At 31.9% G+C, this 24406-nt stretch overlaps 4 protein-coding genes and 1 long non-coding RNA gene across 5 annotated transcripts; all 5 read left to right on the top strand.

Annotated features, from left to right (window-relative positions):
- The first annotated feature begins 265 nt into the window (after positions 1-265).
- On the top strand, positions 266-1029 carry LOC105778482 (protein DMP4). The gene has a single exon (XM_012602199.2). It carries the CDS (start codon positions 328-330, stop codon positions 955-957), a length of 630 nt encoding a protein of 209 aa, XP_012457653.1. The 5' UTR covers positions 266-327; the 3' UTR covers positions 958-1029.
- Positions 1030-4471: 3442 nt separating this feature from the next.
- LOC105777672 (triose phosphate/phosphate translocator, chloroplastic) lies at positions 4472-8391 on the top strand. Its single transcript, XM_012601036.2, has 12 exons — positions 4472-4850; positions 4933-5007; positions 5156-5221; positions 5327-5405; positions 6043-6163; positions 6256-6351; positions 6454-6566; positions 6652-6729; positions 6845-6961; positions 7638-7737; positions 7826-7926; positions 8151-8391. The coding sequence occupies exons 1-12, from the start codon at positions 4588-4590 to the stop codon at positions 8166-8168; spliced, it is 1227 nt and encodes a 408-aa protein (XP_012456490.1). The 5' UTR covers positions 4472-4587; the 3' UTR covers positions 8169-8391.
- Positions 8392-9531: 1140 nt separating this feature from the next.
- LOC128034071 (uncharacterized) lies at positions 9532-10942 on the top strand. Its single transcript, XR_008190135.1, has 2 exons — positions 9532-10437; positions 10663-10942. It is a non-coding gene; the product is annotated as an uncharacterized LOC128034071 (long non-coding RNA).
- Positions 10943-12059: 1117 nt separating this feature from the next.
- Positions 12060-15591, top strand: LOC105777677 (hypothetical protein). Its single transcript, XM_012601043.2, has 9 exons — positions 12060-12329; positions 12433-12560; positions 12725-12772; positions 12903-13016; positions 13492-13560; positions 13690-13743; positions 13913-14068; positions 14933-15013; positions 15098-15591. The coding sequence occupies exons 1-9, from the start codon at positions 12188-12190 to the stop codon at positions 15161-15163; spliced, it is 858 nt and encodes a 285-aa protein (XP_012456497.1). The 5' UTR covers positions 12060-12187; the 3' UTR covers positions 15164-15591.
- A 5020-nt stretch (positions 15592-20611) lies between these two features.
- On the top strand, positions 20612-21771 carry LOC105777444 (protein E6). Its single transcript, XM_012600717.2, has one exon. The coding sequence runs from the start codon at positions 20685-20687 to the stop codon at positions 21510-21512; it is 828 nt and encodes a 275-aa protein (XP_012456171.1). The 5' UTR covers positions 20612-20684; the 3' UTR covers positions 21513-21771.
- The last annotated feature ends 2635 nt before the right edge of the window (positions 21772-24406 follow it).

Raw genomic sequence — 24406 nt, 5'->3', positions numbered from 1 at the left:
ATTACTAATTTAAAATTTTATAAATTATAAACAACCTAAATGTAAAATTTTCCATTTTAGTGAACTTTAGATCCGCCCCTGCTTGAAACCAAAACTCCCATTTCAGGATATGGCGGAACCTTGATGATTTTCTATATTTTGGAAGCTTGCTTTTCCTTGCAAGGCATCGCTTCATTCTCTTCCCTTCCTTTACCACCACTCAAGAACATGTCTACTCAATGGATCAACCTCCATAATCTATATATATATATACACAGTTTCTCAGCAAAAGTAACAGAGAAATATATATATATACACATATATAAAATTTAAGAACATTTCTCAGCCATGGATATCAAATTTCAAGCTAATGCTGATGATGAATCGCATGAACACCTCCTACAAGACTTGGCAGTACTACCGGCACCCGAAAGAAAAACTCTCATACAAATAGCAATCAGTCAAACATTTCAAAGCACAGCACATTTGGCTAACTTATTACCCACCGGCACCGTCCTTGCTTTCCAGCTTCTCTCCCCCATTTTCACTAACCAAGGTGACTGTGACTCGGTGTGTCGGTCCATGACTGCCGGACTGATACTCCTTTGTGGGTTGTCGTGTTTCTTCACCAGCTTCACGGATAGTTTCAGAGACAAGGATGGGAATGTTTGTTACGGGTTGGCAACTTTGAATGGGTTGTGGGTCATTGATGGTTCGGCCACTTTACCACCGGAATCTGCGGCGAAATACCGGTTGCGGTTTATAGATTTCGTACATGCTTTTTTGTCGATACTGGTGTTCGCGGCTGTGGCGTTGTTTGATCAGAACGTGGTGAATTGCTTTTATCCGGCACCGTCGAGACAAGCTCAGGAGATGCTCACGGCGTTGCCGGTTGGGATTGGGGTTTTGGGTAGTATGTTGTTTGTTGTATTCCCTACTACACGCCATGGAATTGGCTTTCCTTTGTCGGCCAATTAACGTTTATGAGATTATACCCTTTAAACTATTAAAATTGTTATCGAAAGAGTTTCTCTATTTATTTTCTTTGCATTTTTATTATTTTTTTATTTTTTATAATTTAATTTTTTTTTATAAAACAACTTTGAACGCCATTCATTTACGAACTAATATCTAAATACTTTTCTTTTTCAATCTATGATACTAACTATTAGATTGACTTGAATATAAGGTATGTTCTTCAACTTGTTAATGGTACCATACATCAAATCGTCACTTTGAGCTTGTCAGCTAAACCATTTTTTAAAAAAAAATTAACAGCCCGACTACTTAAATAAATACCTTTAAATAGTTTAGTAACCATTTTGTAACATTTTAAAGTTGATTGATCAAAACGTAAACTCACTAATAGTTTTAGTGACCTTGACATGTCAAATTCAAATTGTTCATACGATAGGCATGGATATGATTAGCAATTAATCCATATTCTTTTTTATATCCAAGTTAATAGATTAACTGAAAGAAAGTACTTGATTAATGCGATATCGATACTTTAGAAGGTTTTGAAGTATTGAGAGTAAATTATAGTCTTCAACAGGGAAATTAACTCTAAGAAACACATATATAATTGGTAATTCAGGATAACAGAAGCATATGGCCCAAACCTGAAACAATTCAACAGCCCAATCTTGTAGAAGCTGAAAAAGATAAGCTTGATACTGGGTAGCTTATTGTGTGTTTTGTTGGGCTTAATGGCATCATCTGCGTATTCAACCCAATATGCCAAACCGTTTGTTGCAATTTCCGTATCAAATTTGTACCCAAACATGCCTAGTAACCTGAGAAAATGAGTTATCACTGGGTAAAAAGTTATGGAGGTTGTGCTTTTTATTCAAAAAATAATTGACTTAATTTTTACATCCAAAAATAAATTAACTTTTTTAAAAGAAAATAATTCTTTTTTATTACTAAAAATTGGTGTAGTTGACTGGGTCAGGCCCTAACAAATTTTTAGGCTTGACTTGAAAATGGGCCTAAATTTTTGCCCAAATTCGATTTAGATAAAAATGCTAAAACTCGGCCCAACTTGTTCGTATTAATTTTTTAAAATTTTATTTAAATAAATTAAAATATATAATACATTAAATTCACTAAAAACTTTAAGATAAATGTTTCCCAACAAATTGAAAATAAATTTTTAAAAAAATTTATACTTAAATAATATTAAGATAGGTGCAACTTAACAAGCAAATATCTTTAAAATGGCAACAAAATTAACAATAAAATAAGAGCCATACAATATCCAAATAATAACAACAAAATAGTGAGAAAATAGTTGCAAAAAAAAAAACATTACCCAAGGTTTGACCCGATCATTTTTTTAGGCGGGCCTCTAGCCGACGGATAACTAGATAGTTATATGTGACATGACACGTATCAGTTTTTAATAATAAAAATAAATGAAATTTTTAATAAAATCATCAATTTATTTTTTGATTTAACGTACTTAAACTAATTTGCTTATTTTTTTTAGTAGAGACAACAAAATGAAATATAACTTCTAATACAAGCGCCTCCACGATACCTTTATTGAATTATTAATGCATGCATGGGATATGTAGTTTCGTCAATGAAACTTTGACTCGCTCACAAGTTATTTTACGTGAATATATAAATTCTTTTACAAATTTGTCTTTACTCGTACCAATTATTGAGTTTGGTGTTTAAAATTATGATAAATTAAAAAGAAAAAAGAAAATCTCAAATGATAATGATAAGGCACATGAAAATGAATTTGAAGACGATAAATTATTTTACGAACTCTTTTCACCATATCATCTATGGTTCCGCTCAATTAAAAGAAGATACATCATCTTTGATTTAGAAATTTAGTCTAAATGTATATGCGATGTAGAGAAAGAGGATTATACATCTTCTAATCGGACGAAACCAAAATTTCGAATTTTAACATCGTCGAAACAGGTGTCCTGTTTATTAAATAAAAGTACATGTGTCAGAACTATAACCACAACCAATGAAAATTACATGCAACAACAACTTTTCTCATTACGTACCACTCGCCACCAATCTCTTTCTTCTTACCAATTTTTTATTCACATATATTAAACCATCAAATCTTTTTAAAATGATCCTAAAATGGGTATTATCTGACAAAAAATAAAATATTTTTATTTATTTTTTTCAGATTTCACCACACAGGAGAAAAGGAAAAGATTGAAGAGGATAAGGATGTTATGGAAAATCAAGCAATAGACCAGTAAGGATTGGACAAGAATCACTATATCCTCTTCCCTTCACGAGCCTTTCACTGTGGATAAGAACCGGCCCTACTTTTTCTCTTCATCCTCCAAATATCTTGTCATCCCTAAATCTTCAGCCACAATTTATGTCTCCACCCTTTTACTTTTCATTCACTCGGATTAGTCTTGAATCTAATAAGTACGACTCTCCCCCAATTGGCTAATAGTTTATAGTTGATCGTAATAGTTGGTTCGAAAACTTATTTGATATGTATAAAATGATAAATAACGATGTGATATATTTTTATTGGGTGAAATTATTAAAATAAAATACTATTAGCAAGAAATTAAAATATTCATCATGAACATTAATTCGTGAATATTTTTAAAATTGAAATCAATAATTTTGTAAGATCCTTATTTGGTGGAAATTGATAAATATTAAGTGTATCGATATAATTGTAAACTATATTCTTAATGATAATTATGTCATGTTCTTAGTAAATAAATTAGTGGTAATTATGTCACACTCTGAATAAATTTGTCAAGTAGCATATTTCAATTATTATAAAGTTGCATAAGAAATCATTTTAAGCAAATAAATTAAAAGTGCATAAATATTTGCTTAAATATGTCATTCCACATATCTCGTTAGATTTGAGAGCATGTGACAAAGAGATTCATTTTTGAGCAAGTATGGTTAGATATGTCATTCCACATATCTCATTCCCAATCAGGTGTGAAAAAAGTTGTCCATCTTAACTTTTTTTTTTTGGAGATTTTAGTTTAACAAGCTCTTACAAACCTCCATACATCCAAACTTGGCTCTGGAGGTCGTCTAGAGGTGCAGTCGCCCTAAAAAATTTTTAAATTTTAAACTTTTAAAAGTCAAAATTTTTTAAACAACTTTTAAGGGACCTAAAAAAATTTTTCTCTAACTTTTAAGGAACCTAAGACCTTATTTTATTGTTTTACTTAGGGCCCTAAAAATGTAAAGAACAAGTCTGCATACACCAAGTACTATAATTAGAGGGTTTAACTATCGAATATTCATTTGTGCGCAAAAAAAAAAAAAAAAGGGCCCAATGCTCTATTTGCCGAACCATATTCCCTCTTTCTATGTTCTTTTGTGATACTGCACCGTTGATTCTACGTGATGAAGTAAGAGGCTTCATTATATTGTCCTGTGTTTGGATGCAGAGGAACAAAAATGATGTAATTGGTTTTGAAATTTGAGAACCACAGAAATAGAAAATGTTAGTAGTTGAGAAAAATTAAAAAAAAAAAAAGTGGATACAGTTAATTTGCGTCTCTCCATTAAGAGCTCACTCTTGCTAGCATACACACATTTTCGTTCGTTCCTTTCCTTTCCTTCTCTCTCTCTCTAGCAATGGAGTCGCGATTGTTATCACGCGCTTCTGTTATCACCGGCTTACCTCAGCTCAGGCCGAAGCTTTCGCCAGGGATTGTCAACGTTTCGTATGCTTCGGCTAAGCCGATCGGAGCCGTCGGTGAAGGCGGGAACGCCATATGGCGGAGGCAACTAAGGCCCTCCTTGCTACTCGAATGCTCGTCGGTTAGCAAGCGAGAGGTTCTGAAACCGGTTTCGGCTGCCGCGTCGTCACCGGCCGAGGGAGGAAGCGATTCCGCCGGGTGAGGTCCGTTTCCTCCGTTCTGACTCGGTCAACTAGTCCACGCTTCAGTCACTGACTCACTGACTCGTGTGTTATTGCAGGGAGGGGAAGATCGCTCCGGTTGGATTCTTCGAGAAGTATCCTGCTCTTGTTACCGGATTTTTCTTCTTCATGTGGTAAGTTACGTAAGCACAAAAAAAAAAAAAAACCGTTCAACGATACACTTTCAAATGAGTCAAAACGGCAGTTAAGATTCCGTCAAGATTACTTCAATTTTTTTGAATTACACGATCATCCATTTAATTTAATTTAATTTTTTTCCAGGTACTTCTTGAATGTAATATTCAACATTCTCAACAAGAAGATCTACAATTACTTCCCTTATCCCTAGTGAGTACATGAATTTCCATTTTACATTTTTTTTGGGTTCTCAATGCTTGTTCATGGCATGGCTTTATTATGAAGGATTTTTTTTTCATGGCATTTTCGGCGCAGTTTTGTATCGGTCATTCACTTGTTCGTTGGGGTAGTTTACTGTTTGGTGAGCTGGGCCGTAGGCCTCCCTAAGCGGGCTGTAAGTGAACCTTCAAGTCTATTATCTCAACTTACTATTTCTTTTTTTTTTTCCTTTTTTTTTTCTGACAGAAACTATTGGGCTAATTCTGGTTTTAGTCGGTGCATTATATTAAAATTTGAGATTTAAATTTTTTACTTTAATTTCACACAATGTGATCTTTCTATTTTTAATATTATTAGTAGGTTGAAGTTGATCCCATTAAAAGTGATGATTTAGAATTTCTTTTAGAATTCCACGGGCCCTAAGTATATGACCAAATAACAATATAAAATTTTTACATTATTAGCGGTAGTAATTAATGCTTTTAATATTTTGGACTTACTAATAACATTACAAAAGTAGAGAGATATAATTATGTCAAATTTTAGCGTGGTAGAGGACAAATATCAGAATTAGACCTATTTTCTCCTCCTTTCCATTATAATGTATATGCGTTGGCATTTGATTCCTTACATTGGAATTTGAGTGATTACTAACAGCTGCATGTGCGAACTTTACTGCCGTGGTTATGTTTTTTCGTAGCATTATGTCCAGAGATTGGAACATTGCTACCTTTTGAAGAAAATATGAGAATTTTATACCAAATTTCAACTGATTAATACCATGTAATTGTTATCTTTTTTCATGTGTGTAGCCTATTGATTCAAACCTACTGAAGTTGTTGATTCCTGTTGCTGTATGCCATGGACTTGGTCATGTAACTAGCAATGTCTCCTTTGCAGCTGTTGCTGTTTCTTTCACCCACACTATCAAAGGTAATATATCATGCATTTATTCTCTTGTGCATATATGTATAGTGCACTATTGCTTATGAGGCTGATAAGGAACAAGTTGTTTGCTTTTGCAGCTCTTGAGCCTTTCTTCAACGCTGCTGCTTCCCAGTTCATACTTGGACAATCAATACCAATCACTCTATGGTTGTCTCTTGCTCCTGTTGTTATTGGTAATCTCTCTGTTTCTCTGTTCTATCACCTCATGAAAACCAGTTCAAAGTGTGAATTTTACCATGTTTGAATGCCATTAATTAATTGCAAACTGAATGCAGGTGTATCCATGGCATCACTGACTGAGCTGTCATTCAATTGGACGGGTTTCATTAGCGCAATGATTTCCAACATCTCCTTCACTTACAGGAGTATCTATTCCAAGAAAGCTATGGTGACCTTTCTCCTCTTCTTCTTACTTTTCAGTTTGTTCATAACTTTGAATTATAATAATTGTTGGTTTTTTCATATATATGCAGACGGATATGGACAGTACAAATGTCTATGCTTATATTTCCATCATTGCTCTCTTCGTCTGTATTCCCCCAGCCCTCATTGTAAGTAAAAGAAAAAAGGTTTCAATGCATGCAGCTGCAGCTTTTTAGATAGTTAAAAGCTTAAGCACACAGTCTGTTTAAAACCCTTCCGTGTTTCCCCATCTGATTGTCGCAGTTTGAGGGTCCTCAATTGTTGAAGCATGGTTTCAATGATGCTATTGCTAAAGTGGGTATGACTAAGTTCATCTCAGATCTTTTCTGGGTGGGAATGTTCTACCATCTCTATAATCAGGTAAATTATTTTCTCCATATTTAGTGTTTTAAGTTTATTTTCTGTTTTTGATATGCTTCATCTGTCTAAAGCATGACCTCTCTTTACCGGTTAGAGGTGTTCATAGTTTATTTAAATCTGTTTATAGTTATGAATGATTGAATCCAATCTTTAAACTTGTCTATGTTATTTTAATTTTTATTTTAAAAATATTTTTAAATATATGTTAAAATTATAAATCTTTACTTTTATCAACTTTGTAAACATTAACACCTTAATGTATTTTTTAACATAAATTTCATATGAAATGAATTACATAATACATAAATAAAATAAAAATAACATATTACGAAATTAAAAAAATAAGTTCAACTATGTTCAAGTTTTGAATATTAAAACTTAAGCTTAAGTTATATTTTAAACAGCTCTAACCATTTTTATCCAAGTTAATGTTCCTATCATGATCTATCAACTAGCAATATCCGTCTAGGTTTGAATTTAGGAAGCGTACCTTCAAGTGATAAATCTTTGAGAGATCAATTAACACTCAAAGATAACAATACCGTATTATACTCATGATGAGGTCTAAGGAAAGTGATACTAGCTTGTTGATTGATGTTTAGTGATATTTTCAAATTTAATATTTTTATTCAAATATGCAACCGAAGCTAAAGAAGGTTTTTATTTTCTTTTTCAGTTGGCTACCAATACTCTGGAGCGGGTGGCACCACTGACCCATGCAGTGGGCAACGTGCTGAAACGTGTATTTGTCATTGGCTTCTCAATCATTGTCTTTGGTAAGTTAATAAATTTTGCAGAGTCCATGATTTTGTTCTTCATTTTAGGATACTGGCAACCATATCTAACGAACTATACTTGGTGCAGGGAACAAGATTTCAACTCAGACTGGTATAGGAACAGCCGTAGCAATTGCTGGAGTGGCCGCCTACTCTTTCATCAAGGCCAAGATGGAAGAAGAGAAACGAGTGAGTTAAATACATTCAAGACATATATATAACTGCTTTATCCGTCCCTTAAGTTTTTAATTATTACAATGGTTATTTAAAAATTTTAAATTCCACAATTAAAATTATAAGAATTGTGTGATACTAGCATGTAATACAAAATGAATATATAAAAACTGGTATGTATAGTTTTAAAACTCTACTGTAGTGTATCAAATACCGACCCAATCTGTTTTTCTTGGCAGCAAATGAAAGCAGCATGAGAATAAAAAAGGAGGCAAGGAAATTGGAGGAAGTCCTGATGAAGACCAAATTTGATTTTACCTTGCTGTTATTGTGAAGTTTTTATTTTTCCCTCTTTCTTCTCTTATCATTTCATTTTATTTTTTCTTTTAAAATTCAGAGAACAACCTATTTATAACTGTGGATCAGCCTGTGTTGACTGAAAAATAATGTGTACTGCTATTACTTGTTCTGTCTCTCAAATTAAGCTTTATTTCATTAGAAGCTTTTATAAATTTGGACTGTATAAACTTTTTTAAAATCGACTTTATTTTGAAAACGAAAATGGGAGTCGTCATCAATCACTTTTATGAGGTGTGATTGAATCACCTCGTAATTTTAATAAAATGTTTAATTTATTAAAATGATTTTCAATCTACAAAAATTCAAGAAATGAGTTCGGGAGTCAATTATGCACGAGAAAGGATTAGCACCCTCGTGACGTTCAAAATTGGTACCTAATTGATTACTCGATGTCTTAGTGTTGAAAATTAAAAAATTGAAGAGAATTTAAACATGATCCCATATTGCATGATGATATTTTAACTTAAAATCACTTAACTAAATTAAAACATATGTAAAGGCTTTCTTATCTTGAGGTAAACGAAAAGATCATGTCTCATAAGTTAGGATACGACATCTCGAATCCTCAAAAATAAAGTTGCTCATTATTCAATTAAATCTCATGTGTTTTAATTTTAAAAGGGATGTTCGGTTATCTAAGTTCAAGGAGAAAGTCGAACCCCGTAAGTTAGGGCACAATTTCTCGAATTTCCAAATACGGGACATTGCCTTAATTTTAAAATTTCCTTCATTAAGTAATAACAAATGTAACATTTAAAACCATGTGTATTTATCTTATTTAGATATAATATAAAAATGGATAAATGTTTAAACATAATATATGATATAGCGATAATGAAATAATATAAAATGACTATATGGGTAAGATATCAAAATGATAAATAATAAATAAATAAAGGGATACTATAGCTGCAAGAATGTAATCATAATAATAAAATAGATAAGTTAACTTAAAATAAAAATAAAAATAATAAAATAAATAAGTTAACTTAAAATAAAAATAAAAATTAGAAGATGTATGATTAAAAGACATGACGTGAAAATGCCAAAAATAATAAAAGAAATAATAAAATAACTAAAACAAAAATGAACTAATAATGAACATGGCAAAATGTACAAATATGAAAAATATAAATTTTCAAAATAAAAGGTAGGGCAATAATAAATAAATAAGTAAATGAGTAAAAATAAAAAGATTCATGAAAGGCTAAAATTGCAATAATAAATAAATAAATGAGTAAATAATAAAAAAATAAAAAATTCATGAAAGGCTGAAATTGGAATAATAAATAAATAAGTAAATAATAAAAAATAAAAAAATTATGAAAGGTTGAAAATAAATAAAAAGTAAATAATAATAAAATAAAACAGCTTGTAAAAAGGATTGAAGTGAAGTAAACTAAGGATTAAATTGAAATCAGAATGAAATTAGGGTATGAATTGTAAATAATAAAAAATAATTAATAAAACAGAATAAAGGATCTAAATGAAATGCGTGAAAAGGAATAGCGGCCAAATGGGAAATTATCCCAATCAACCTAAATGCACTGTTCCGTGAGGGGCTAAAATGAAACAGAACCAAAATTCTATGGTAAAAATAAAAAAAAGGATAAGATTGGATTGAAAAATAATTAAAAATTAGAAGGACTAAAGACGCAAATAGACCCCTCACATAAAAAACACGTGAATCCTATGGCGGGTCGAGTCAGTAGTCGGGTTGCGTCAAAACGACACCGTGTTGGCGTCTAAAGCTTAAGCACGACGCCGTTTTGGAGGCTTATATAAGTAAAATATCTTTAAAAAAATCATTTTAAATAAGTTTTTTTTTTTAAAAAAAAGTTCTTTTCATTTTATTTTATTTTGAAGCTGCCCTTCTCTCCAATCATGGGGCCGGCGAGTCTCCGCCGTGGCCGCCTGTCATCGACGACGGAAACCGCCGCCTCTAGTGGCCGAAAATCGGAAAAGACTCCCTTTTGAGTCCTTTTTTTGTGTGTAGAGCATGGATCCGGAGTCAAAATCCCCAAAAAATGATCCAAAATTCAAAAATAAAAATAAAAGATGATACCTTTCAGTTTCTTGGGGTTTTTTTTTTAAAAGAAAAAAGAAAAAAAGAGATAGCCCCTACGACGATGGATTCCTACAACGGCCGAAGACAAAGCGCCTCAGGTAAAAATCGAGCCTTTTTACTCTTTTATATTTTTTATTAGACAGATTTAAAAAAAAAAAAAAACTACTTTTGTTAACTCTTTGCTTTTTTTTATTGCTTTCTCCGTAAAAAAATTACATTGATTGTTGGGGCTTTTAAAGCCGATTTACATATTATATTTTACTGTTCTGCGTTTGTTCTTGCACTGTTTGGTCTCTGTCTTTTTTCTTTATCTTTTCTTGCAGGTGGCGAAATCAACGGCGATGACGAGACTCAAGTCTTGCCATTTGTTTTAGTTTTCTGAAAATAATTAAAATTGTGGGCTTTAGGGTTTGTGTATTGGGCCTGTAATTTTGTAATTGGATCTTGGGCTGTTGTTAATGAGTCTTGTTATCATTGTTTTTTTATTTTTTCATTCTTGGTTTCTGTTTAGGCCCGGAAACAGAATACGTGCCCAAAATAAAAGATATCATGTGAATAGTATTTGTGATTTCATCATGCAGAGAACTTGCTTTTAAGGCTACATATTCTTGATTTAGAACTGTCCAAGCTGTGATATTAACAACATTTTTTATTAATTAATCAATAATTTGATAACAAAAAACCTTGTAACACGCATCATTAGCAACAACCACAGCTGAAATAAAAGTATGTGCTTATTTTGCTGGCGGACCTAGGGTGCAGTCCTGAAGTGATAGTCAAGTCTAGAGGAAGCACACCGTGGAGCCAAGTCCTATTGCAGGTATTTTGAAACCTGAGAACTATTGTTGATATCCAATAATCTGGGCTCAAATTCAGCCTAACAAAACACAAGCTTAAGCATAAAAGCTCACCAAACAAACTTATCCCATTAATGGAAGATAGCTCAAATGCGCAACGAGCACCCCACCCAAGCTTCAAAGGGACTCCAGAAGAATGCTTATGCTCTGTACCTTGCAAGAGCATCGATGCTTTCTGAAGAAAGGGAACTTCTATAATCTCTCCTCGTAGTTCCACCAAAGAAGCACAAAATGTGTAAAGAATTTGATCACTTTAAAGAAAGGAAAAGCCAAGCAACAAAACGTTGGATTCGAGTAGAGCAAAAGCCTAGGCATGAGATTCAATAGGTACACAGGTAAATTAGTCTAAATCTAATTTTCTATTTTATTCTCTAGACTAGTGTCACGGGTCACGGACTAAAGCATGTGATTATTGTGCACAAAACGCCGCATAGAAGTCAACTCACATTTGACCCATATGAACTGTCCCGATTCGTGAAACCCATGAAGTAACTCGTATACTTGAAGCCTTTATGGCTCAGTGAAACATTTCTATAAAACTAGAGTTACTAGGTTAAATAGTGTAAATCTTAAAGTGATAAAGAATATATACAGATTAAATCATGTAGAACTTTCAATGGTAGAGAAGCTCTAATCTTGATCGTCGATTTACTTTTGTTAAAAATGACTAAACCCATTCGACTTGTCAGACTGAAGTTCTAGTCCCGTGATATTAATAGTAACTTAAGCTTTGAAAGATATTCCGAAAGTTCAATTTTGACTCTTATATCTTTTTTTTCTTTTAGTTTTATAAAATTTACTAAATAATGTCTAAAATAAATATTTTATCCTTTGAAAAGTACAACATCAAATAAACAAATTTTTTTTAAAACAATGGTTAGTTATGGGAAAGCAGATCTGTGCTTCCAAAGTCCACCATTACTACATCTTTCTCTTAGCAACAAAAAGCTTCTTTAAGAAAAGATCGTATTAGCAACTTCAAGAAGCAGCAATGGCGGCTCCTCTCTTTCCCGCCATTTTCACTGGTTTCTTCTTCTTCATCTCTCTCACATCGCAAGATCAACTAAAAAACAACGACCACAACCTCTTGATCCGTGAATTGGATGACGCCAAGCTAAAGCTCTCTCGTTTGGGTAATTTTCCCTCTCAATTTCTTTTTAACGATAAACGCTTCATTAGAAACAAATTACTAATCGTAATCTTCAATTCTTTGATGCTTTGTAAAAATGATTGTAGAATCTGTTCTCGAAGAAACAATTCAAAGCATTGATGCTAAAACCCTTCTTCTCAAGGAACGCGAGAAGCTTCTCGAAGGCATGGAAAACAAGATCACTCATCTGCAGTCTGTTATATCCACTCTTAAGGTTCAATTCTTAGCCAAGAAGCTTTGCTTTTGTATTATTATGTTTTCAATTATTTTCAGTTATTGAATGTCTTTCCCTAAAGAAGCGTAGATTGAAGAGTTCAGTGTACTAAATTAGGGTTTATTCGGCTATGAATTTTAATTTCTATATTATGTTAATTGCAGGATGATTCGTTACTTGCTGATGAAAAGCTTAAGGCTCTACAAGAGGAGGTTCGTTTAAATGGTTTAATATAAATATAATCCCTAATTCCATTTTTTTCTACTATTGGATTCCTTGCCTGTAATGCTTGCTTTATTTGCAATATTCATCTGACTTGAGTAGTAGGCCTCGTTCTCCTAGGTACGTTTGCTTTGGGATGCTTCGAGAAAGAACAACTTTGAACTTCATGTTATGGAATCGGAAGCACAGGACACTGAGGATAGGGTGGAAGCTGTTAATTTAAAAGTTGAAAAGGTCAGCATTGTGCATGCATTAATTTCATTTCTGTGTAGAGACTCTGCTAGTGAATGTTGAATGACTAAGCATTTCTGTGTATTATTATGACCTTTATCAACTTAAAAGAATTTTCATCAAGAACAGCAAAAATGCTTTAAAGACCATCTTATTGTTGTTCTAATTTCTAGATTTATGTATCGTTTTTGGGGAAGGGGGTTCATTCAGACTTCAGTTTCTGGTTGCTGCTAAGATGTTAAACCATGAAAAGAAAAAGAATAAAGGAAGTTTTTTCACCCGGATATTCTTTTTTTTTTTTTTGTTAATCGAAACGACCATTGTTCTCAGAACTCAATCTTGGTTAATTTGGCCTTTCCTTGATTGTGTTGTGTCGAAAACTTGATAAAAATTATTCCGTTTTGATTTTGTTTTCTCTATTGCTGATGTTGAAATAGTTGTACTTTTCTCTCTTAAAGTTTCATTCCCTTGTTTTCAGATGGCAGAAGTTGTTACAGAACAATGGATTCAAATTCAACATCTTGAGCAGGCGCTTCACCTTGCACAAGTATTGCCTTCGATGGACCTTATTAATATCAGTTATTCGTCAATTCATAAGGAAGTTTAAAAGAAAAAAGTAAACATTCTGCCATTATAATCAATCTGTTAATTAGCATAATTGCTTTTTGTCATACAGAGGAGAGCATTGCAAGATCAAAGGCAAAGGTACATGAGATGCTCATTCTTGAAGGTAATATAATAAGCTGACATAGTCTTTCAGACCTTTTATTATTATTATTTTTACATCTGTCTCAGTCCATTTGAATTTTTTGTAAAAGTAATGATATTTTGCCAAATGCTTATCTTTCATTCAAGTCTTAATCATATCAAATCAAATCAAATCTTTTCTGCAAATATAGTTCTTTAATGACCTTTCTGAAAGACATCTTCCAAAGATGCTCGGTGCATTGGAATATTATTCATTCGGAAAAGGATCTACCATTAAGTACTACATGTCTCAAGCTCTGCAACAATTGAGAAGATTTTACTCAGCAATTAAAAAGTATCACCATCAGGTATGTTTAGCATTGCATTGTGATTTTCTATGATTAATGTACCTCAAAACGAATCAGGTTACTCTTGGAGATCTTCACATGTCAAAACTACATAAAAGTATACTTTGTGAAAGGTTCCAACAATAGAAAATGCTCAATGGATAAGTTGACCGTTTCCTTTGGCTCTGTGTAAACTCCTAGGCATGATCTCTTTCTACTAAATCAGTTTTATGCTTAATCACCATGAATCTGGAAACCTTTGGCCTCTTCCAACTAGGTTGCTCAGTTTTGTAAACAAGATTGTCAGTAATCATAGAATCATAGTTCTATCAGCTAAAAAGATTCTTTTCCCCTGAATTATAGAGAGTACGATTAGTGTCTTGATGACTTGGATTGTGAACCTTCTTTGGCTCTATCTTAGAGTCCCATGCGAATGTCGCCTCGAATGGTTTCAGCTTTATGCGGGCATTATTTTTCAACACAGTGAGATTAATTTGTTAGACAGAGTCAAGAATTATCTTGCACTTCCAACTTGAATCCTCTGTCAATCATCTCTGTGCAACATTTGCAAACATGAATTCTGCATTCTAATACTTTTTGGTCCTTAGGTGATAACAATTCATTTTTCCTCCGAAGTGCAGAATTTGATTTGCTATACGAATTAAGGATTTAGATTTACCAGGAATTTGTATTTCATCAATTGTCTACCTTGTGCTTGTTGCAATAATGTTAATGGTTTAAGGGGAAATAATATAAACAAGTTCCAGTTTACTAGTTAATGTGCATCAATAGTGCCTAAGAACAAAGATACATATGTATCCCTTCACTGGAAACCTTTGCCTTTGAAATAAACAAATATCTTGTTTCTTACCCGTTTGTTGACAGTTGCAAGGTTTCATCAAACAAGAAATGCGAAGAAATGAATTTACTGCAGCTTTTGTCAATGATGAATTGGTATTCTTTCTGGTATGTTCTCGTGTATCTACTGCCTTCTTCTGTTCCTGAAATTTTACTTGAATTCTGGTATAATTCATTTTGGTTGTATTTCAGGCTTCCGCATTGATTACCTTCCCTGTACTGGGTGCTTGGATGGTGCTGTCATCACAGTTCAGCTAGGTCAAGAAATCTCTTCCATTGCAGTTTATATTCTCTTCTGTCATCTAGAATATAGAATCTGATTCCGCACAGCTAAAAGGTGAAAGATGAGTTGGGACACGCACACACCACAGCACCGGGTCAATCGGCGTATAATCATCACATCAGCGGTAACCAGCAACACGAGTTTATTCCAGTGTCCAGATTAATACAATATGATATGTACTTTTGAAATTTGCAGCCTGAGTTTTCACGCTCGGAAATTGAAATAGTTACCATCAGGCTTGCTAGCTGCTACATTTTGATTTTACTTTTTATGCTTTTAGCACCACAATTAGAGCTTTACTGCAAAGTAATAATGATTCATACGGAATTATGCACAAATATTTAGGTAGGATAAAGAAGATGAAATCATTTCAGCATGCATATTCTCATGATTGTTACCGTTATCCTTTTTGTTCTTTTAACCTTTACTTTGGACAACTTGCCTTCTCCCTTCTTCAGGTAAATTCTCCCATGTGCTCGAAGCATACACATATATCTAACTTTTACCAATTTTTCTAATGATTTTTGTTAGAAATGTTGGTATTGATATAAGTTTGTAAAAATTAAAAATTTTGAGACACTCGGCAGAAGTCCCCCTTCTTTAGCCCAGGTGGGAAGTCTCTCTTTTTACTCAAAAAAGGGTCTCAGAGATTTCCAGGAGGTCCAACTGCCCCCAACTATCAGTCACCCAAAAAATTCAAATCATACCTTGTAAAAGCAGATTTTATGGGTTAGGGTTATGAGTAGTTCGAGGCATTGTGTTAAAAATAATAGATATAATCAGAACTTATAATAAGATGTCTTCCCTCAAATAATTTATCCAAATATTTTTTTTTTAATTTTATAACTGTTTTTATTTTTTAATTAGATTTTTAAAAACTTCTATAAGTTTTTATAAAAGAATTTGTTTATTATATCAGGGTGGAGCAGGGCGGATTAGATACGAGTTGGAGATTTTCTTTATCGAGTTTGAATATTAAAATTTTAAATAAAATCAAATTTGAAATTTGAAAGATATAAAATTGGATTGATGGCAAGGAAATGGTGGGGTAAAGGGATGTTTATTAATTGAATTAGTCATTGAGAGTAGAATTATATTTTGCTCGTTCTATTAAAAAATAGGTAAATTATTTCTTATACATTAGATTAAAGGGTAAATTGATCATTTTGTTAAAATTTCATTCATTTCTACTATTAAAAACTAGTCCTATATGTTAAAATGAGATACACATGACATATCGTGTAAGCGTTCGATTATTCTATCAATCATGCTGGTTTTCAACAATAAAATGGATGAAAGTTGTTGGAAGTATCTACTTACTCTTTAATTTAAGTATAAAGATTAATTTATTCATTTTTAACTCTTAATATAAGACCATCCATAATGGTACTAAAATCATAAGTGCTTAAATTCTCTTGATTATTTGGTCCCTTGTGATTCTTGATGTGCTTTCATTGGGACCATTATTTACCACATGGATTTCATTGTAGCATTTTGACCTTCGCCTATCCCACACCTTATCAATGCCATGAGCAGGTCCAATGCATAATTTGAATTCGAATTAATTTATTTTAAAAATAAAATTAATTTAAATTTAAAATAATTCAAAAAATTTAAAATCGAAATGAATCATATCTAAAATAAATAATTTAAAATGACCCATCTAAAGTGACAAAACAATCAACAAGTGATTGGATGTAATGGTAAGGTGCATTGCACTCTCAAAGGGAGAATCTAAATTTGAAGCTTGAAGACGATATTATTAGGAGGAACAGCCACAAACCCCGAACATGGACCCTAAAACGAACATGAATAATACTAAAAAACAAATCTCAATCTGAATGATGAAAGCCTCAAACAACTTGAATTTAAAATAATCTAACTAAACCGAAATTGATCCTACTAAAAATGATATAACCAATCAATTGATATGTCCATCACCCACTTATTTATTACTACAAAACCAACTCTTATTTTAAATGTTGGTAGGGAATTACTGAACCCAACTAATAACTTTGAATTTATTTGATGTACAACTACTTTACCCATCAAATTTCCTTGAAATGTAAGCCTACCAAACCCCAACCACATTAACATGAAACTCTACTTTTGTGAATTCAGTTTAGTTGAATTTTGCAGGCAGCTACCTTAGACTTTTACCTCATTTTTGGGGACCAATTGCTTTGACTTTATTCATCCTGTTTCATGTAGCTTGTGTTTTACTACACTTTGGGGTATTTTCAACTAATTTGAATCCAAATTCGATCTCATATAATTTAATTATAAAATGTTAAAAACTTGAATTTACTCCATCCAAAACCGAAATATCAAATTTAAAATGATATAAAGGAGTAAAATGAGATGACCAGAACTGGAAAAACATAACTTGAACTCGAAACAATTCATACCTAAACTAATCCAAACTTAAAATAATTCAAAAAGATGTAAAATCAAATTTAAGTAAATCCAAAATCAATCTGATTCACGTAAATTGAAGTTAGCGATAGTGCCTTTCTTCTTCTTTTTTGAACAATCTAATTATGAGTTTTGATTATATTTGTTTTGTTTTTTTTTGACATAATGCCTAGAACTACCCATAGCTTCTCTCAACCCATAAATAGGAGGATAATACGCTTCAGTGCAGTTAAACCCACGCCTTATTGCATTGACAACAATACCAATCGAGTTAAAACTCAATTTGCTTTTTCTTTTATGTTAAAATACATGTCTTACTAATCTGTTTTTGGCAAACATTGTTTTTCAAAATTAGGTTAATAGGTGGGAGGAGTTTGATTGCCATGCTTTGCATTGGCTGAAAGCACCTCTGCCGCTGATCACGCAACTAAAACTTCACTGAATCAATGGGATGCAACAAGAAACCAAAAGTAAGAGTAAGAATTTACAATTTTTTTCCTAACTCGTGAGTTTAAACATTAAAAACGACGTTATATCTCTTCTCAAAAATAGATAATTTTAAAGATTATTTTGCATTTAATATGTCGGTTAATTTATATTTTAAATCCTTATACTTTTTTATATGACATTTTTATATGTCCAAAACTTTTTACATGGGAATGCAATATTTTCAGCTAAGAATAATCAAAACCCATAAATCAAAAAATGTTGATGTGAAAATATTCATTTTGTGTTAATCAAGATTAACCTTAGATTAGACTTTAAGTCGCACTTTCATGTTATTTGGCTATCAAAACAAAATGACAACATTCTTCTTTTTTTTCATATATATTTATGTTGCTTTAGACATTGGTGCTTGAATTTTGGTTGCATGAGTCTCAAAGGTGAGTCAGAATAATTATAAAAAGAAATAAGTTTAGATTATATCTGTTTTTTTTTATGCAATATCTAAAATTACTTATGGCCTCTCTCTATATTCTTCAATGCACTTCAGCGTACTTAAGTCTACATCGTCCTGGATTGATAACAATGTACATACCAATCAAACTAAGACTCAATCAATTATTTTTTAAATCCCATTAATTTTCGTAAAATTTTATATATTTGACTAAAGATTATTTAAATGATTTGGTATCCAATATTCAATTACAATTACAATCTTATTAGGGTAAATACATTATACCATTCTTAAAATATGCATAATTAATAAATAGTAATTACGATTTTTTATTTTTAATTTATTAGACGTGTTTAATTAATAAAGTGTAATTTTGTTTTAATTCTTTATATTATATTATATTTTTTCTTATTTAATAAAAATATATTTTTTTAAAAATCATTAAAATTTGTTATCAATTACAATTCTTAACCACTCTTTAAAAATTGAAAAACAATAGTCGATTGAATCTTAATTTAATTGGTATGGATATTGTTACCAATGTAAGAGGACGTGAGTTCGAGTGCGTTGAAGCCTATTATCCTCCTATTTATTGGTTGAGAAGGGGCTATACCTATTCTAGACATTGTGTCAAAAAGAACAGATATAATCAAAACCTATAAATAATAATAAGGCATATATAGTTATACCTAAATTCAATTATTAATTTTTATAAAAAAAAAATCAACCTACGGTGTAGAAAAATAGCACATGGAGACAGCCGCTAAACGACATAGTTTAATGTCCCACCAATTCCCCCTTAATCCTCGCAGTATCATCCGCCGCTCCCTTTCATCTCTAAATTTCCACAGCCCACGATGCCCTCTATTCCCCCCCCCCCCTTCTCCCTATCCCACCATTATAATGTGTTCTAAGCTTTTTAAGATTTGATATGGTTACCAGATATAAGAGGGTTTAGGTTAAAAATGATATTCCGAAATTAATGGATCGATTTTGATCGAGTAATGACTTGATTCTTTCTTTTTTTGAGTTCGATCTGACAGACTTAAGTAGTCAATTTTAATGTTGAAAAAATTTAAAAATCTATACTTTTATATCAATATTATTTTTTATAATTAAATTTAAATAAAAATTTTAAGTTATTTAATTTAAATTTAAGTTCAACCAATCGAAAACTTAATTTGAATTAAATCCAACCAGCCACCCAACACATTTTTCCTTCAAATCTCTTAAACTTTAATTTTTTTTTTTTGCCCTTTTATTATTTTTTTAAGAGATGGAAAAACGAAATAATAAATTTATAAGTTCTGATTATATCTGTTTTTTTTATATATAATGTTTAGAATTACTCATAATCCGTCCTCAACCCATCCACGTGTTTGACAACACGCTAAGACACAATTGATGAGTTTTATTAAAATATTAAAATAAAATGAAATAGGGTTTTGCTTAGAAGATACGAAACACTCAATAGTTTGATACACAAATAAATGTGATTTTAATTAATAGGTTTGGTAAAGAGTTAAGTGGAGTGTCAGGAGGGAATCTTATGTGACCAAAAAACAAATAAAGCTTACACATTTCACTTGTTTCCCACTGTGGGGAAATAGAAATTATAAACAGTCCTAGTAGATTTATTTTACAAAACCACTTTTAAAATATAACAATTAACATAAACTTTTGTATGCATAAAAAGGATTTTCTATTTTATGCATAATAACGTATGTCAATATACAATAAATTATATATATTTTTGGGTATATTTGTAATTAATTTACACATTGCAAACATAATTTATTTGTGACTTGAATCTAGGAAGAGTTGAGATTTTAATAAAATTATATTAATTACTTTTGATTCTTTCTGATTTTAAAAACATTGGGTTCATGATATTGAGAATGAAATAAATGAAACATGGTTGATTAACAACAAACACAAAGTAAAAGGGCCTCTTTTGATATTTCTCTCTCATCCAAGTCCCTAGTCCCTACAATCATAACCATCTTCACCCCCTCCGTTAATTGAGTAGAAAATTTTAACAATTTAGAGTGAAAACAAAATCATTGCTCTTCCACTCTTTCTATATATATAAGCACTTTGCATCATCACGTATTCCTCGTTAGTGTGTAGTCTCTTACATTACCTACAAAATCTTTGCTTTCCCTTTTTTTTTTTTTTTGCCAATGGCTTCTTCACCACAACTCATCTCTTACTTCTTCCTTTTAGCCTTCTTCTCCGTTGAAATACATGGTAGGGAATTTTTTAGCAAAATCCCAAGTGTTAACACAAATGAGAAAGAGGTGACCAACAAAGAAGAACAAACAACTTTGGGGAAGAAGGAGCAAGAGCCAAGGTTTGTCCCCGAGACCCAAAATGGCTATGGGCTTTACGGTCACGAGTCTGGTCAGCTCCCTCCTAGCACCACCAGTACCAAAGAAACCTATGAACCCTATGTCACTCCTGTTAAATACCACCCTGATGAACCCTACAATAGCATCCCAGCGTCCAAAACCAACAACAAAGACTCTTACTTTTATAGCAAGACAAATGCCTACGGGAACACTGAGCAGCAAAGTGAAGCCAGGTTCAATGAGAAAGGATGGACCACCAAGGAAACCAACAACTACAATGGTAACAACGAGGCCTTGTTCACTGAGAAAGGGTGGAGTACTAAGGAAAACCAGAATAGCAACAACTATTACAATGGTAACAATGAGGCCATGTTCACTGAGAAAGGATGGAGTACTAAGGAAAACCAGAACAACAACAACAACTATTACAATGGTAACAATGAGTACAACAATGTTGAGAAGCAAGGAATGAGTGATACTAGGTACTTGGAGAATGGGAAGTACTACTATGGTGTGGGTTCTGAGAACAACTACTACCCGAACCAGTTCGAGAACTCGAGGGGAGTCGGTTCGAGGAACGAGTTCAACGAGAACCGTTACAATAACATGGGAAAGTACAATCAGAATCAAGAGGAGTTCGAAGAAGAGTTCGAGCCATGAAACCATACGCATATGCTAATTAATTAGCAAAATGAGGGTAAAGAAAAAAAGGTTTTATTTATTGGGTTTTGTGTTTTACTTTGTGATCTTTTTTTATTTTATTTGCAGGGTTTGATAGCATCCTTTGCTTTTGATATTGAAATGCTAAAAGATATGATATGGGAGCCTTATGCTTTTTACTTTTCTTAAACAATGTTATGCAATAAAAATGTAATTATATGTTCCAATATTATATATATATATCTTCTTCCTATTTTAATTATGTGCAATTAAAATAAACAAAAATAATAATTGAGTCTAACTCGATTGGTACAAATATTGTTGTTTATACGAAAAGGCGTGAGTTCGAGTGAGCTGAAGTGCCCTAAAGAGAAATTATAAATAATATAAAGTGATTTCTATCAAATATATATATATATATATATATATATAAAGTGATTGTCCAAAAAAATTACTAGAGCTTAATTAAAGAACAAAATGACAACAAAATTAGTTTTTTCATGATGACATTGATGTTTCATATGATTCTCATAATTGATAATCTTGACAAAATCTTAAATCATGTTTTTGATCTGTTCTTGTTTTATGAACCCATGACAAAGCCTATTAAAAGTTGAATTCTATCTGTAGTTTATATATATATATATATATCTTCGAAAAGATATTTGAGATTGTGTACTTTGTCTATTCGATTTCATATATATATAAATGATTCACTTCAATTTCAAGGATGATATAAAACTATAATTCTCCTCATCTTTATCCTTTTCAATAAGAGAATAATAAATCAATATTTTTTCTAATTTTTAGTATTTTTAATTAGATTTGAATTTTTAGGAGAAAAATATAATTTTTATCATTCTCGTATTGAAAAAGAATACAGATAAAATTAAATCTCAATTTGATACAATCCATTCTCAAATCAAGCAACACAAATTACTAGCTAGCTACCATAGTTGATGATACCTTATCTTTGGATGGTGATAATAATTGTCAATAACATGGGTCATAAATGGTATAAATACACACCCATTTGGCATGTGGTAAAGAGATATGAATAGGGACTGTTGATGTAGATTGATGGTGTGCTTTTTATACGGCGGTCCATTCAATAGCTGAAAATAAATATAAATACATGTGCATGCCTTTGACAGTAAGGCACTTTTTGATTGGTTTCCTATTATTTCCACCAAATGAAATAAATGTTGATTTAGCAGCCAAAAGATGTGAAATTGATACTTAAAAGGACTTTAAAATCCATGACAATGAAAAAGTAAATATCATGACTTTCCTTTCTCAAGCTCTTATCCTTTATCGTCATTCTTAGGCAAGTCACAAATTGCCCTGAATTAAGCAATGAAATAATGAAATTAAGAATCCCATTTATTGAGATTTCCTTTGGATCGTTTGCTCTACTTGCTCGTTTTATGCAAATTAGGTTTTAATCCCTTTTCATTATAAGAAAAATAAGCAATTTTACGATTTGCAATTTACCCCTTGCACTATTTATTAGTATTATTATATCTAATCTTTTGAATCCAATATTATGAACTACCCATGGTCCTTCCTTAACTTTTAAATAGGAGAATAATGTGCTTCAATGCACTCAAACTCACATACTCTTATACTGGTAATAATATCAATGTCAATCGAACTAACACTCAATCAGTTCAAAATTAAAGAATTATAAAGAAACATATAATTCAAAAACTTTAAAATAAAATAATAATAATAAAAAGGAAAGGAAAGTGAAAACTCATCCATTTGAATTGGATTATCTTCTCCGTGAATGACGGATAAATGATGACTTTATTCGTGTTCTAAAGCTTTGGGTCCAATTTCTTTTTGACTTATACAAAGACTAATGTTGTGTAGGTCTACATTTTATAAATGGTCACCATGGAATTAATGTTTAATACTATAGTTTTTATAAAGGGTTAGGTTCTGACCTTAATATAATATATTGATAAACTTCAAAAGTGTGAGGCTAAGCCTAGTAATTATTTTTGGGACCAGGGTGCCCTAACTAGCAGTACAGTGTGTTAATATGGAACCCAATGTGAGAAAATAGGAGCATATGATCGTGGGAGCACTCATGATGCTGGGAATTGAATGGTTAATTTTAAAAAGAAATGGACCAATTTGAAGAGAGATGTAAAATAGTGGTGCTGTACTGTAAAGAAACAAATGATTACACCCACCCACACGTTGTTTCAGTTCCCTCTACCTCTCACCATTGATTCTAGCTGTACCCAGATCTTTTTATTTTCCCAACATTTTAATGCAAATATTAACAAAATTCTGGTTAAAAAAGAAAATACATGGCAAAGTGCATATAATACCAACAAGTCATAATAAATACAAGGAGGCTAGGTCAGATTAGCCTTGGAAAGAAAGGTGGTGGGTTTGATATGGTTTCATAATGTTATGCAATGAAATTAATTTTCCCATCTGCTGGTCTACTTTGCTTGAAATGGAAGTTAAAAAGGGGACAATAGCTGACCATGAGCTAGGGTTTCATCACCTACTTTATCTCATTTAATAATTCCATTTTATTGCATTTTGAGTTTTAGTTTAATATTGTTAGCAGTACTGGAAGATGTGGGTTCGAGTGCGTTGAAGCGCATTGTTCTCTTATTTAAGGATTAAGGATTGCCTATAAATGGTTCTAAGCATGGTATCAAAAGGAACAGAAATACTAAAAACCTATAATGAAATTCATTTTAAATAATAATAATTCCATCTGATTGGAAGAAATTTGTTTAGAGAAACGTATTTAGATGATAGAATCCAGACATTTTTATTTCTATTGTAATTGATAAAAGGAAAAATCTAATTGAGAAGAACCAGATTATGATCTTGATCATCTTACTATATCAAAATTTGAAATTTAA

This window comes from Gossypium raimondii, chromosome 10, assembly GCF_025698545.1.
Source record: "Gossypium raimondii isolate GPD5lz chromosome 10, ASM2569854v1, whole genome shotgun sequence".
NCBI lineage: Eukaryota > Viridiplantae > Streptophyta > Magnoliopsida > Malvales > Malvaceae > Gossypium > Gossypium raimondii.
Note: the sequence above shows the minus strand (reverse complement) of the source record. Positions and strands in the feature narration are given on the sequence as shown.